The sequence below is a fragment of the Mytilus trossulus genome, chromosome 4, assembly GCF_036588685.1.
Source record: "Mytilus trossulus isolate FHL-02 chromosome 4, PNRI_Mtr1.1.1.hap1, whole genome shotgun sequence".
Classification (NCBI taxonomy): Eukaryota; Metazoa; Mollusca; class Bivalvia; order Mytilida; family Mytilidae; genus Mytilus; species Mytilus trossulus.
The window spans coordinates 81,171,920-81,186,546 of record NC_086376.1 but is presented as its reverse complement, the minus strand read 5'-3'; the positions used below and the strand labels follow the sequence as shown (position 1 = coordinate 81,186,546).

At 33.6% G+C, this 14,627-nt stretch overlaps 1 protein-coding gene across 1 annotated transcript; it reads left to right on the top strand.

Annotated features, from left to right (window-relative positions):
* Positions 1-1,741: 1,741 nt before the first annotated feature.
* LOC134714231 (uncharacterized) lies at positions 1,742-14,356 on the top strand. Its single transcript, XM_063575471.1, has 4 exons — positions 1,742-1,829; positions 12,351-12,465; positions 13,367-13,512; positions 14,044-14,356. Exons 1-4 carry the CDS (start codon positions 1,775-1,777, stop codon positions 14,265-14,267), a joined length of 540 nt encoding a protein of 179 aa, XP_063431541.1. The 5' UTR covers positions 1,742-1,774; the 3' UTR covers positions 14,268-14,356.
* Positions 14,357-14,627: the final 271 nt, after the last annotated feature.

Genomic DNA, 14,627 nt, shown 5'->3' with positions numbered 1-14,627 from the left:
ATTGGTCAATGTTTAGTTTTCTTAATTGTAAGGTGTACATGAATTTCTTGTTTTGTTTAAATGACCTTGACCTCATTTGTTGGATCATATTAAGTTTATGTGTTAGTTGTAGTAAAGCTTTATATTAAGGACTCAACATAATATAAATGATTAGAAAAGAAGGTGAGACATTTCAGAGTTTGCACTCTTGTTGAGGTTTGGTCTTATTTTCTTATACTATAAGCAATAGGTCAACTATATGTGTTGTATGGAAGCATTATAAGCTGTACATGTCTCCCATGGCTTGGTAATCTGACATTGACCTAATTTACGTGGTTCATTGGTCAATGTTAGTTTTTATAAACGTATATGCTATCACACTGTCATTGTCAAAAGACACTTGGTTTCTGGACAATAAATTTAGTATTAGTATGAATAGAAATCTATGAAATTTAAACACTAGGTTTATAACCACAATAGGAAGGTTGGGATTGATTTTGAGGGTTGATGTCGAAACAGTTAAGGAATAAGGCATAATGGGGTCCAAAAAAGCATTTTTCTAGTTTCCAGACAATATTTTAAGGATCTCCCTAATTATACCACAAGGTTCCATACCAGAAAGTGAAAATTATGATTGGCTTAAGGGGGTTATGGCCCAAAACGTGTAGGAATTAGGTGGAAAAACAAAGGTGTATTGGTTAATATACGATTAGTTTTAAGTACAAATTTGGATTACCTCCCTTACACTGCTTTTAAATTTTTTTCTATGTTTGCAAATCCATTTGAAATTTTAATAGTAAATTTTTGACCATATCTTGAGGGAAAGAATTGTTTTTTTGGGGAAAAAGGGGGGTATTCAAGAAATTGTGGGGGATTTCAAGATTTCAAAAATTAAAAAGAAAATTTCTACAAATAATTTTTTTGACAAAAAAAAAATTGGATGGGAGGCAAACAAAAAATTTTGGGAGTGGGGTCAATTCTCAACAGCTTAGGGTATTGCACAAAATAAAAAAAATAAAGGGGGTAAAATCTTTTCAAATTTTATTTTTTGGGAGTAGGGGTTCAATTCGTAGCAGCATGGTGTATTGCAATTAATTCTTGGTTAACTATATTTAGTGTATTGAATGATGTTTAGGTGTACATGTATTTTTCTTTCGGTTTATATGACCTTGACCTCATTTTCTTGGAACATGTTAAGTTTATCGGATAGTTGTAGAAAAGCTAAAGCTTGATAGTTTTACTTGGTCGGATCAAAAGGACTATGCTGGCTACTCGATGATACTCCGTGCAGACTGATGTATACGGCTTTGTCTGTCTGTGCACATGCCAGGTTCATGCTAAAAAATATAGGCAACTTTCACTGGAAGACTATTAATTAATAGACTGGACATGTCCCTGTCTTTTGTTTGACATCTCAGTGAAATATCTGTATATCAATAACCGCTTGATCTACTCGTTGTTATATTCATTCGTTGTATTCCACCCAGTACGAATTCGAGGAAACAGTCGATATCAGACATAGATATATCGTTGCGAACCAGCCGTTATTTCGGTCGACTGGCTATAGAGTACAATAAATTTTCATAATGATATTTTCGCCCTAATAAATTTCTCTGACACGTAAACAGATTAAAATAATGGTTGGATCGAGATCAACAGCTTAAAAAGCTAATATTTTGAAATAAAAACTTCTAAATTTAAAGACCTAATTCTTTTTTAGATTAATTGATTAAAGAGGCTTAAAACTAAAAGACTTCTCCCATTGAAATTGTAGTCTCTGCATAACACTTGCAAAATGGCGCTAGAACTATTCCGAATATCTCTTTTAGTCTTACTTTATTTTATTACTGGTAAGTACAGTTTGTAACTTAATTTTTGAAAATTTATCTTTCAACTTTAACGTTATCCTCTTAGGAACAATCATCCGTTGACTTATTTAAATCGAGATAACTTACAAAACAAAACAAACAAGCAATGTGAATGTTTAACCCCGCCACGATATGTATGATCCTCTCGCAAATTTATGGGCCTGTTATATATATGCAGTAAAATTTAATTATCGATGGCTTCGCATTTGGGTTTTGTTATAATTCAAAGTTGATGTTTTTGTTCGAATCGTTTCTCATTTTGTCATTTTGGGGTCTTTTATATATAGCTGAATATAATGCATGGGTTTTGCTCACTGTTGAAGTCAATATGGATACTAAAAGGTTCCTAAAATCACGTCTTTTAAAATCTTGTGGATTTATACTAGTATATAGTTGGATCAATGGCATCCACCGTCAATATACAGGAACATAGATAAAAAAAAAAAAAAAAAAAAAAACAGAGACAAGTGCCTGTGTTGGCATCTACATATTATATAAAAAAAAACCTAGAAAACTGTATGTCGAACCTCTCCTGTAAAATCGTTAATCGGTATTTTTACTCCTAAAAAAGAAAGGTATACTTAAATACACACCTAAAAAAACCACCACAAACAGTTACATTAAACTAAAAGTTATTGTGATTATAATTTTGTTTCATTCATTGTTGCTTACCTTACTTCCAGTGGCAAATAGTTTATGGGCGTTATTATCTCACTATATCAGTTGGTTTCGAATGTTTGTATTGTAGGTTGTTCGTGTGGAGATTTCTGTTATTACTACAGCTATGCATCCAGTAGCACAACGTTTTACTATTGTGGTACCATTTGTATTGTAGGTTGTTTTTGTGGAGATTTCTGTTATTACTACAGCTATGCATCCAGTAGCACAACGTTTTACTATTGTGGTACTATTTGTATTGTAGGTTGTTCTTGTGGAGATTTTTGTTATTACTACAGCTTTGCATCAAGTAGAACAACGTTTTACTATTGTGATACTATTTGTATTATAGGTTGTTCTTGTGGAGATTTCTGTTATTACTACAGCTATTCGTACAGTAGTACAACGTTTTACTATTGTGGTACTATTTGTATTGTAGGTTGTTCTTGTGGAGATTTCTGTTATTACTACAGCTATGCATCCAGTAGCACAACGTTTTACTATTGTGATACTATTTGTATTGTAGGTTGTTCTTGTGGATATTTTTGTTATTACTACAGCTTTGCATCCAGTAGAACAACGTTTTACTATTGTGGTACTATTTATATTGTAGGTTGTTTGTGTGGAGATTTCTGTTATTACTACAGCTATGCATCCAGTAGTACAACGTTTTACTATTGTGGTACTATTTGTATTGTAGGTTGTTCGTGTGTAGATTTATGTTATTATTACAGCTATGCACCCAGTAGCACAACATTTTACTATTGTGTTACTATTTGTTTTGTAGGTTGTTTGTGTGGAGATTTCTGTTATTACTACAGCTATGCATCCAGTAGCACAACGTTTTACTATTGTGGTACTATTTGTATTGTAGGTTGTTCTTGTGGAGATTTCTGTTATTACTACAGCTATGCATCCAGTAGTACAACGTTTTACTATTGTGGTACTATTTGTATTGTAGGCTGTTCGTGTGAAGATTTCTGTTATTACTACAGCTATGCATCCAGTAGTACAACGTTTTACTATTGTGGTACTATTTGTATTGTAGGCTGTTCGTGTGGAGATTTCTGTTATTACTACAGCTATGCATCCAGTAGTACAACGTTTTACTATTGTGGTACTATTTGTATTGTAGGCTGTTCTTGTGAAGATTTCTGTTATTACTACAGCTATGCATCCAGTAGTACAACGTTTTACTATTGTGGTACTATTTGTTTTGTAGGCTGTTCGTGTGTGGAGATTTCTGTTATTACTACAGCTATTCGTACAGTAGTACAACGTTTTACTATTGTGGTACTATTTGTATTATAGGTTGTTCGCGTGGAGATTTCTGTTATTACTACAGCTATGCATCCAGTAGTACAACATTTTACTATTGTGGTACTATTTGTATTATAGGTTGTTCTTGCGAAGATTTCTGGTATTACTACAGGTATGCATCCAGTAGTACAACGTTTTACTATTGTGGTACTATTTGTTTTGTAGGCTGTTCGTGTGTGGAGATTTCTGTTATTACTACAGCTATTCGTACAGTAGTACAACGTTTTACTATTGTGGTACTATTTTTATTGTAGGCTGTTCTTGTGAAGATTTCTGTTATTACTACAGCTATGCATCCAGTAGTACAACGTTTTACTATTGTGGTACTATTTGTTTTGTAGGCTGTTCGTGTGTGGAGATTTCTGTTATTACTACAGCTATTCGTATAGTAGTACAACGTTTTACTATTGTGGTACTATTTGTATTATAGGTTGTTCGTGTGGAGATTTCTGTTATTACTACAGCTATGCATCCAGTAGTACAACATTTTACTATTGCGGTACTATTTGTATTATAGGTTGTTCTTGCGAAGATTTCTGGTATTACTACAGGTATGCATCCAGTAGTACAACATTTTACTATTGTGGTACTATTTGTATTGTAGGTTGTTCTTGTGGATATTTCTGGTATTACTACAGGTATGCATCCAGTAGAACAACGTTTTACTATTGTGATACTATTTGTATTGTAGGTTGTTTGTGTGGAGATTTCTGTTATTACTACAGCTATGCATCCAGTAGTACAACGTTTTACTATTGTGGTACTATTTGTTTTGTAGGTTGTTTGTGTGGAGATTTCTGTTATTACTACAGCTATGCATCCAGTAGCACAACGTTTTACTATTGTATTACTATTTGTATTGTAGGTTGTTTGTGTGGAGATTTCTGTTATTACTACAGCTATGCATCCAGTAGTACAACGTTTTACTATTGTGGTACTATTTGTATTGTAGGTTGTTTGTGTGGAGATTTCTGTTATTACTACAGCTATGCATCCAGTAGTACAACGTTTTACTATTGTGGTACTATTTGTATTGTAGGTTGTTTGTGTGGAGATTTCTGTTATTACTACAGCTATGCATCCAGTAGTACAACGTTTTACTATTGTGGTACTATTTGTATTGTAGGTTGTTCGTGTGTAGATTTATGTTATTATTACAGCTATGCACCCAGTAGTACAACGTTTTACTATTGTGGTACTATTTGTTTTATAGGTTGTTTGTGTGGAGATTTCTGTTATTACTACAGCTATGCATCCAGTAGTACAACGTTTTACTATTGTGGTACTATTTGTTTTGTAGGTTGTTTGTGTGGAGATTTCTGTTATTACTACAGCTATGCATCCAGTAGCACAACGTTTTACTATTGTATTACTATTTGTATTGTAGGTTGTTTGTGTGGAGATTTCTGTTATTACTACAGCTATGCATCCAGTAGCACAACGTTTTACTATTGTGGTACTATTTGTATTGTAGGTTGTTTGTGTGGAGATTTCTGTTATTACTACAGCTATGCATCCAGTAGCACAACGTTTTACTTTTGTGGTACTATTTGTATTGTAGGTTGTTTGTGTGGAGATTTCTGTTATTACTACAGCTATGCATCCAGTAGCACAACGTTTAACTATTGTGGTACTATTTGTATTGTAGGTTGTTTATGTGGAGATTTCTGTTATTACTACAGCTATACATTCAGTAGTACAACGTTTTACTATTGTGGTACTATTTGTTTTGTAGGTTGTTTGTGTGGAGATTTCTGTTATTACTACAGCTATGCATCCAGTAGCACAACGTTTTACTATTGTGTTACTATTTGTTTTATAGGTTGTTCTTGTGGAGATTTCTGTTATTACTACAGCTATGCATCCAGTAGCACAACGTTTTACTATTGTGGTACTATTTGTATTGTAGGTTGTTCTTGTGGAGATTTCTGTTATTACTACAGCTATGCATCCAGTAGAACAACGTTTTACTATTGTGATACTATTTTTATTGTAGGTTGTTTGTGTGGAGATTTCTGTTATTACTACAGCTATGCATCCAGTAGCACAACGTTTTACTATTGTGGTAATATTTGTATTGTAGGTTGTTCTTGTGGAGATTTCTGTTATTACTACAGCTATGCATCCAGTAGTACAACGTTTTACTATTGTGGTACTATTTGTTTTGTAGGTTGTTTGTGTGGAGATTTCTGTTATTACTACAGCTATGCATCCAGTAGCACAACGTTTTACTATTGTGGTACTATTTGTATTGTAGGTTGTTTGTGTGGAGATTTCTGTTATTACTACAGCTATGCATCCAGTAGTACAACGTTTTACTATTGTGGTACTATTTGTATTGTAGGTTGTTCGTGTGGAGATTTCTGTTATTACTACAGCTATACATTCAGTAGTACAACGTTTTACTATTGTGGTACTATTTGTATTGTAGGTTGTTTGTGTGGAGATTTCTGTTATTACTACAGCTATGCATCCAGTAGTACAACATTTTACTATTGTGGTACTATTTGTATTATAGGTTGTTCTTGCGAAGATTTCTGGTATTACTACAGGTATGCATCCAGTAGAACAACATTTTACTATTGTGGTACTATTTGTATTGTAGGTTGTTCTTGTGGAGATTTCTGTTAATACTACAGCTATGCATCCAGTAGTACAACGTTTTACTATTGTGGTACTATTTGTATTATAGGTTGTTCGTGTGGAGATTTCTGTTATTACTACAGCTTTGCATCCAGTAGTACAACGTTTTACTATTGTGGTACTATTTGTATTGTAGGTTGTTCGTGTGGAGATTTCTGTTATTACTACAGCTATACATTCAGTAGTACAACGTTTTACTATTGTGGTACTATTTGTATTGTAGGTTGTTTGTGTGGAGATTTCTGTTATTACTACAGCTTTGCATCCAGTAGTACAACGTTTTACTATTGTGGTACTATTTGTATTGTAGGTTGTTTGTGTGGAGATTTCTGTTATTACTACAGCTTTGCATCCAGTAGTACAACGTTTTACTATTGTGGTACTATTTGTATTATAGGTTGTTCGTGTGGAGATTTCTGTTATTACTACAGCTTTGCATCCAGTAGTACAACGTTTTACTTTTGTGGTACTATTTGTATTATAGGTTGTTCTTGTGAAGATTTCTGTTATTACTACAGCTATGCATCCAGTAGTACAACGTTTTACTATTGTGGTACTATTTGTATTGTAGGTTGTTTGTGTGGAGATTTCTGTTATTACTACAGCTTTGCATCCAGTAGTACAACGTTTTACTATTGTGGTACTATTTGTATTATAGGTTGTTCGTGTGGAGATTTCTGTTATTACTACAGCTTTGCATCCAGTAGTACAACGTTTTACTTTTGTGGTACTATTTGTATTATAGGTTGTTCTTGTGAAGATTTCTGTTATTACTACAGCTATGCATCCAGTAGTACAACGTTTTACTATTGTGGTACTATTTGTATTGTAGGTTGTTTGTGTGGAGATTTCTGTTATTACTACAGCTATGCATCCAGTAGCACAACGTTTTACTATTGTGATACTATTTGTATTGTAGGTTGTTCTTGTGGATATTTTTGTTATTACTACAGCTTTGCATCCAGTAGAACAACGTTTTACTATTGTGGTACTATTTATATTGTAGGTTGTTTGTGTGGAGATTTCTGTTATTACTACAGCTATGCATCCAGTAGTACAACGTTTTACTATTGTGGTACTATTTGTATTGTAGGTTGTTCGTGTGTAAATTTATGTTATTATTACAGCTATGCACCCAGTAGCACAACATTTTACTATTGTGTTACTATTTGTTTTGTAGGTTGTTTGTGTGGAGATTTCTGTTATTACTACAGCTATGCATCCAGTAGCACAACGTTTTACTATTGTGGTACTATTTGTATTGTAGGTTGTTCTTGTGGAGATTTCTGTTATTACTACAGCTATGCATCCAGTAGTACAACGTTTTACTATTGTGGTACTATTTGTATTGTAGGCTGTTCGTGTGAAGATTTCTGTTATTACTACAGCTATGCATCCAGTAGTACAACGTTTTACTATTGTGGTACTATTTGTATTGTAGGCTGTTCGTGTGGAGATTTCTGTTATTACTACAGCTATGCATCCAGTAGTACAACGTTTTACTATTGTGGTACTATTTGTATTGTAGGCTGTTCTTGTGAAGATTTCTGTTATTACTACAGCTATGCATCCAGTAGTACAACGTTTTACTATTGTGGTACTATTTGTTTTGTAGGCTGTTCGTGTGTGGAGATTTCTGTTATTACTACAGCTATTCGTACAGTAGTACAACGTTTTACTATTGTGGTACTATTTGTATTATAGGTTGTTCGCGTGGAGATTTCTGTTATTACTACAGCTATGCATCCAGTAGTACAACATTTTACTATTGTGGTACTATTTGTATTATAGGTTGTTCTTGCGAAGATTTCTGGTATTACTACAGGTATGCATCCAGTAGTACAACGTTTTACTATTGTGGTACTATTTGTTTTGTAGGCTGTTCGTGTGTGGAGATTTCTGTTATTACTACAGCTATTCGTACAGTAGTACAACGTTTTACTATTGTGGTACTATTTTTATTGTAGGCTGTTCTTGTGAAGATTTCTGTTATTACTACAGCTATGCATCCAGTAGTACAACGTTTTACTATTGTGGTACTATTTGTTTTGTAGGCTGTTCGTGTGTGGAGATTTCTGTTATTACTACAGCTATTCGTATAGTAGTACAACGTTTTACTATTGTGGTACTATTTGTATTATAGGTTGTTCGTGTGGAGATTTCTGTTATTACTACAGCTATGCATCCAGTAGTACAACATTTTACTATTGCGGTACTATTTGTATTATAGGTTGTTCTTGCGAAGATTTCTGGTATTACTACAGGTATGCATCCAGTAGAACAACATTTTACTAATGTGGTACTATTTGTATTATAGGTTGTTCTTGTGAAGATTTCTGGTATTACTACAGGTATGCATCCAGTAGTACAACGTTTTACTATTGTGGTACTAATTGTTTTGTAGGTTGTTTGTGTGGAGATTTCTGTTATTACTACAGCTATGCATCCAGTAGCACAACGTTTTACTATTGTGGTACTATTTGTATTGTAGGTTGTTTGTGTGGAGATTTCTGTTATTACTACAGCTATGCATCCAGTAGCACAACGTTTTACTATTGTGGTACTATTTGTATTGTAGGTTGTTCTTGTGAAGATTTCTGGTATTACTACAGGTATGCATCCAGTAGTACAACGTTTTACTATTGTGGTACTAATTGTTTTGTAGGTTGTTCGTGAGGAGATTTCTGTTATTACTACAGCTATGCATTCAGTAGTACAACGTTTTACTATTGTGGTACTATTTGTATTATAGGTTGTTCGTGTGGAGATTTCTGTTATTACTACAGCTATTCGTACAGTAGTACAACGTTTTACTATTGTGGTACTATTTGTATTATAGGTTGTTCGTGTGGAGATTTCTGTTATTACTACAGCTATTCGTACAGTAGTACAACGTTTTACTATTGTGGTACTATTTGTATTATAGGTTGTTCGTGTGGAGATTTCTGTTATTACTACAGCTATGCATCCAGTAGTACAACGTTTTACTATTGTGGTACTAATTGTTTTGTAGGTTGTTTGTGTGGAGATTTCTGTTATTACTACAGCTATGCATCCAGTAGCACAACGTTTTACTATTGTGGTACTATTTGTATTGTAGGTTGTTTGTGTGAAGATTTCTGTTATTACTACAGCTATGCATCCAGTAGTACAACGTTTTACTATTGTGGTACTATTTGTATTGTAGGTTGTTTGTGTGGAGATTTCTGTTATTACTACAGCTATGCATCCAGTAGTACAACGTTTTACTATTGTGGTACTATTTGTATTGTAGGTTGTTTGTGTGGAGATTTCTGTTATTACTACAGCTATACATTCAGTAGTACAACGTTTTACTATTGTGGTACTATTTGTATTGTAGGTTGTTTGTGTGGAGATTTCTGTTATTACTACAGCTATGCATCCAGTAGCACAACGTTTTACTATTGTGGTACTATTTGTATTGTAGGTTGTTCTTGTGGAGATTTCTGTTAATACTACAGCTATGCATCCAGTAGTACAACGTTTTACTATTGTGGTACTATTTGTATTATAGGTTGTTCGTGTGGAGATTTCTGTTATTACTACAGCTTTGCATCCAGTAGTACAACGTTTTACTATTGTGGTACTATTTGTATTGTAGGTTGTTCGTGTGGAGATTTCTGTTATTACTACAGCTATACATTCAGTAGTACAACGTTTTACTATTGTGGTACTATTTGTATTGTAGGTTGTTTGTGTGGAGATTTCTGTTATTACTACAGCTTTGCATCCAGTAGTACAACGTTTTACTATTGTGGTACTATTTGTATTGTAGGTTGTTTGTGTGGAGATTTCTGTTATTACTACAGCTTTGCATCCAGTAGTACAACGTTTTACTATTGTGGTACTATTTGTATTATAGGTTGTTCGTGTGGAGATTTCTGTTATTACTACAGCTTTGCATCCAGTAGTACAACGTTTTACTTTTGTGGTACTATTTGTATTATAGGTTGTTCTTGTGAAGATTTCTGTTATTACTACAGCTATGCATCCAGTAGTACAACGTTTTACTATTGTGGTACTATTTGTATTGTAGGTTGTTTGTGTGGAGATTTCTGTTATTACTACAGCTTTGCATCCAGTAGTACAACGTTTTACTATTGTGGTACTATTTGTATTATAGGTTGTTCGTGTGGAGATTTCTGTTATTACTACAGCTTTGCATCCAGTAGTACAACGTTTTACCATTGTGGTACTATTTGTATTATAGGTTGTTCTTGTGGATATTTCTGGTATTACTACAGCTTTGCATCCAGTAGTACAACGTTTTACTATTGTTGTACTATTTGTATTGTAGGTTGTTCGTGTGGAGATTTTTTTTATTACTACAGCTATGCACCCAGTAGTACAACGTTTTACTATTGTGGTACTATTTGTATTGTAGATTGTTCGTGTGTAGATTTATGTTATTACTACAGCTATGCATCCAGTAGCACAACGGTTTACTATTGTGGTACTATTTGTATTGTAGGTTGTTCTTGTGGAGATATTTGTTATTACTACAGCTATGCATCCAGTAGTACAACGTTTTACTATTGTGGTACTATTTGTTTTGTAGGTTGTTCTTGTGGAGATTTCTGTTATTATTACAGCTATGCACCCAGTAGCACAACGTTTTACTTTTGTGGTACTATTTGTATTGTAGGTTGTTTGTGTGGAGATTTCTGTTATTTCTACAGCTATGCATCCAGTAGCACAACGTTTTACTATTGTGGTACTATTTGTATTGTAGGTTGTTCTTGTGGAGAATTTTGTTATTACTACAGCTTTGCATCCAGCAGTACAACGTTTTACTATTGTGGTACTATTTGTATTGTAGGTTGTTCGTATGGAGATTTCTGTTATTACTACAGCTATGCATCCAGTAGTACAACGTTTTACTATTGTGGTACTATTTGTATTATAGGTTGTTCTTGTGGAGATTTCTGTTATTACTACAGCTATGCATCCAGTAGTACAACGTTTTACTATTGTGGTACTATTTGTATTGTAGGCTGTTCGTGTGGAGATTTCTGTTATTACTACAGCTATGCATCCAGTAGTACAACATTTTACTAATGTGGTACTATTTGTATTATAGGTTGTTCTTGTGAAGATTTCTGGTATTACTACAGGTATGCATCCAGTAGTACAACGTTTTACTTTTGTGGTACTATTTGTATTGTAGGTTGTTTGTTTGGAGATTTTTGTTATTACTACAGCTATGCACCCAGTAGCACAACATTTTACTATTGTGGTACTATTTGTTTTGTAGGTTGTTTGTGTGGAGATTTCTGTTATTACTACAGCTATGCACCCAGTAGTACAACGTTTACTATTGTGGTACTATTTGTATTGTAGATTGTTCGTGTGTAGATTTCTGTTATTACTACAGCTATGCATCCAGTAGTACAACGTTTTACTATTATGGTACTATTTGTATTATAGGTTGTTCGTGAGGAGATTTCTGTTATTACTACAGCTATGCATTCAGTAGTACAACGTTTTACTATTGTGGTACTATTTGTATTATAGGTTGTTCGTGTGGAGATTTCTGTTATTACTACAGCTATTCGTACAGTAGTACAACGTTTTACTATTGTGGTACTATTTGTATTATAGGTTGTTCGTGTGGAGATTTCTGTTATTACTACAGCTATTCGTACAGTAGTACAACGTTTTACTATTGTGGTACTATTTGTATTATAGGTTGTTCGTGTGGAGATTTCTGTTATTACTACAGCTATTCGTACAGTAGTACAACGTTTTACTATTGTGGTACTATTTGTATTATAGGTTGTTCGTGTGGAGATTTCTGTTATTACTACAGCTATTCGTACAGTAGTACAACGTTTTACTATTGTGGTACTATTTGTATTATAGGTTGTTCGTGTGGAGATTTCTGTTATTACTACAGCTATGCATCCAGTAGTACAACGTTTTACTATTGTGGTACTGGTTGCTGTGGCTATTACTACAGTCGAGAATGTTGCAGCAAGTAAGTCTTAACATTTTGGTAAGCACTTCAAGCTTGATAGTTGTGATGTTTTGCATTCATTCAACGTATTTCTACATAGATAATTTGGGAAATAGACCAATGGTATATATTTTGGAAATGAAACTCATGAACTGTATAAGATATGAATTTTGGACCAGGCCACGAGAGCTTCTGCAGCTGGATGTATATACTAGTAGATGTTCAGTATTAAGCCCTGTTTCGTATATTGCATTACAAAATGAATGGGTATACAAAGAGCAATAATAAGGTTTAGTAAAATAAACATGTCGTTAATGGGAAGACCAAATATATTAAAGGCAAGAACGAAATCTTAAATTAAAAATCTTTAATAATGTATGTTATTGACAAAAATCGCGAAACAGCAACTGTTCAATAGTTTCGCAGCAGCTTTAACTTGATATTTGAAAATAATTTGCTGCCCTTGGATTAAATTAAACTTATTTTGACAAATATTTTTAAAAGTCTGTGCATGGGCTTTATATTTTTCATTTCTTAACAAAAATGAGTTGACCGACGATGGAATTCGATCTTGTTCCAGAAAATCCATGGTGTTTTACTAACTTAATTCTTCGAATAGCACAAAAGTATGGCCACATATTTATTGGCTGAACTGTATATGACATGACTGAAATGTCTGAAATCTGTGTTGGATATAATATTATACTGAACCGATGAATGTAATATCATTAAAAAAAAATAGCGAGTAAATATTTGGTATTGTAAACATCTGGGTTTGAATGACATGAACCGAAGTTTTAACAACCCTACTGATATATGCTCGAGACTAAGGATTTGTGGAAACCAAATATATTACAATAAAGCGTATTAAATGCCTATGGTCAGTATTGTTGAGCGACCTTCTGTTAATTATTTTTTTCAGTATTGGAACAATAGCCGGGTCCATTGTTGGAGGAGTGGTGGTCGTTGCTATAGTTATCGGAATAATAATTTGTTGTGTCATTACTCATAAACATCAACAAAAAAGAATAAAACAGAGACAACAACGACAAGGAATAGTAACTATTGGTATGTTCTATCGTCTTGTTTGTATTCTTGTTTCCTAATGAGTTCCACAATCATTTTGATAATGATGAGTTACATTTAAAATGATGAGTTTTCCACGGAGTTAAGTTTGTGATTTTACTTTTTTTTTAGTAATGTATGATACAGGAAGGTCAGCTTCCTCATAAAATACTACCGATTACAGAAAGTTTTTAAACTACACTTATGTGCTTATTAAAATTAACATTAATCATCGACCCACCAATTACGGATATAATTCGGCTTTTATGTATCAGTGGTATTTTTCGACATGGTATATATTGGTATGGTCGACAATGATAAAGCAAATATCGATGTGTTTAATCATATTTAAAAAAAAAATTTAAACAGAATACAACTTGTGTATTGTTTTAATATTTTTTATGAAATTCGTAAAATATTAGATTTTAAGACATTTTTTCATATCTGAGATCAAAAACATCTCATGTTGATACTAACCTGATTTTTAATTTATAAATAAAGTTATTTCAATTATTTATTTTGCTTTTAACTTAGTGCACACCGGTGGAATGCAACATCACGGTGGGATGCCATATGCACACCCGCCACCTGACTACTCTCCTTTCGGTCCTGCAGCCGGTGGACCGATGGGTGGGAACCCGGCATACCCACCTCCGTCAACATATGGACAACCACACGGAATGCCCATGACAACAGGAGGACAGGCAACAGGAGGAATGATGACCACATCACACATGGATCCACCACCTTATAAATAGACAATATTGAAGATGTCGTTTGCCCTGCTACATGTCACAGTGCAAAGACTAAAATATTTCACTTTTATACGGTTCTCCGAACAATTTTGTAAATAAACTATTTTTACCATTATTAACAATTGGTCTGTTTATATTTTTATAATGTCCCGATTGATAACGATGATCTATACGAAACGTGTGATTTAAAGAAAGTTACTTGGTAAATAAAAACATCAATAAAGGCAAACGAAAGGATGGACACCTCGGCTGTGTTAGTGGACTCTTACATAGTAAACTGTCTTAAACTCTTTAATTTTTAGTTGACATGTATGGTTCCTTTATGAAATGGTAATAATGATTTAAGTGTTGGGATTTGCTTAG

Excerpts from the sequence above, each read along its gene's own strand:
- LOC134714231 (XM_063575471.1), top strand. The coding sequence starts at position 1,775 with ATGGCGCTAGAACTATTCCGAATATCTCTTTTAGTCTTACTTTATTTT. Across the intron at positions 12,466-13,366 it reads AGTCGAGAATGTTGCAGCAA|TATTGGAACAATAGCCGGGT; the intron begins GTAAGTCTTAAC and ends TATTTTTTTCAG. Across the intron at positions 13,513-14,043 it reads ACAAGGAATAGTAACTATTG|TGCACACCGGTGGAATGCAA; the intron begins GTATGTTCTATC and ends CTTTTAACTTAG.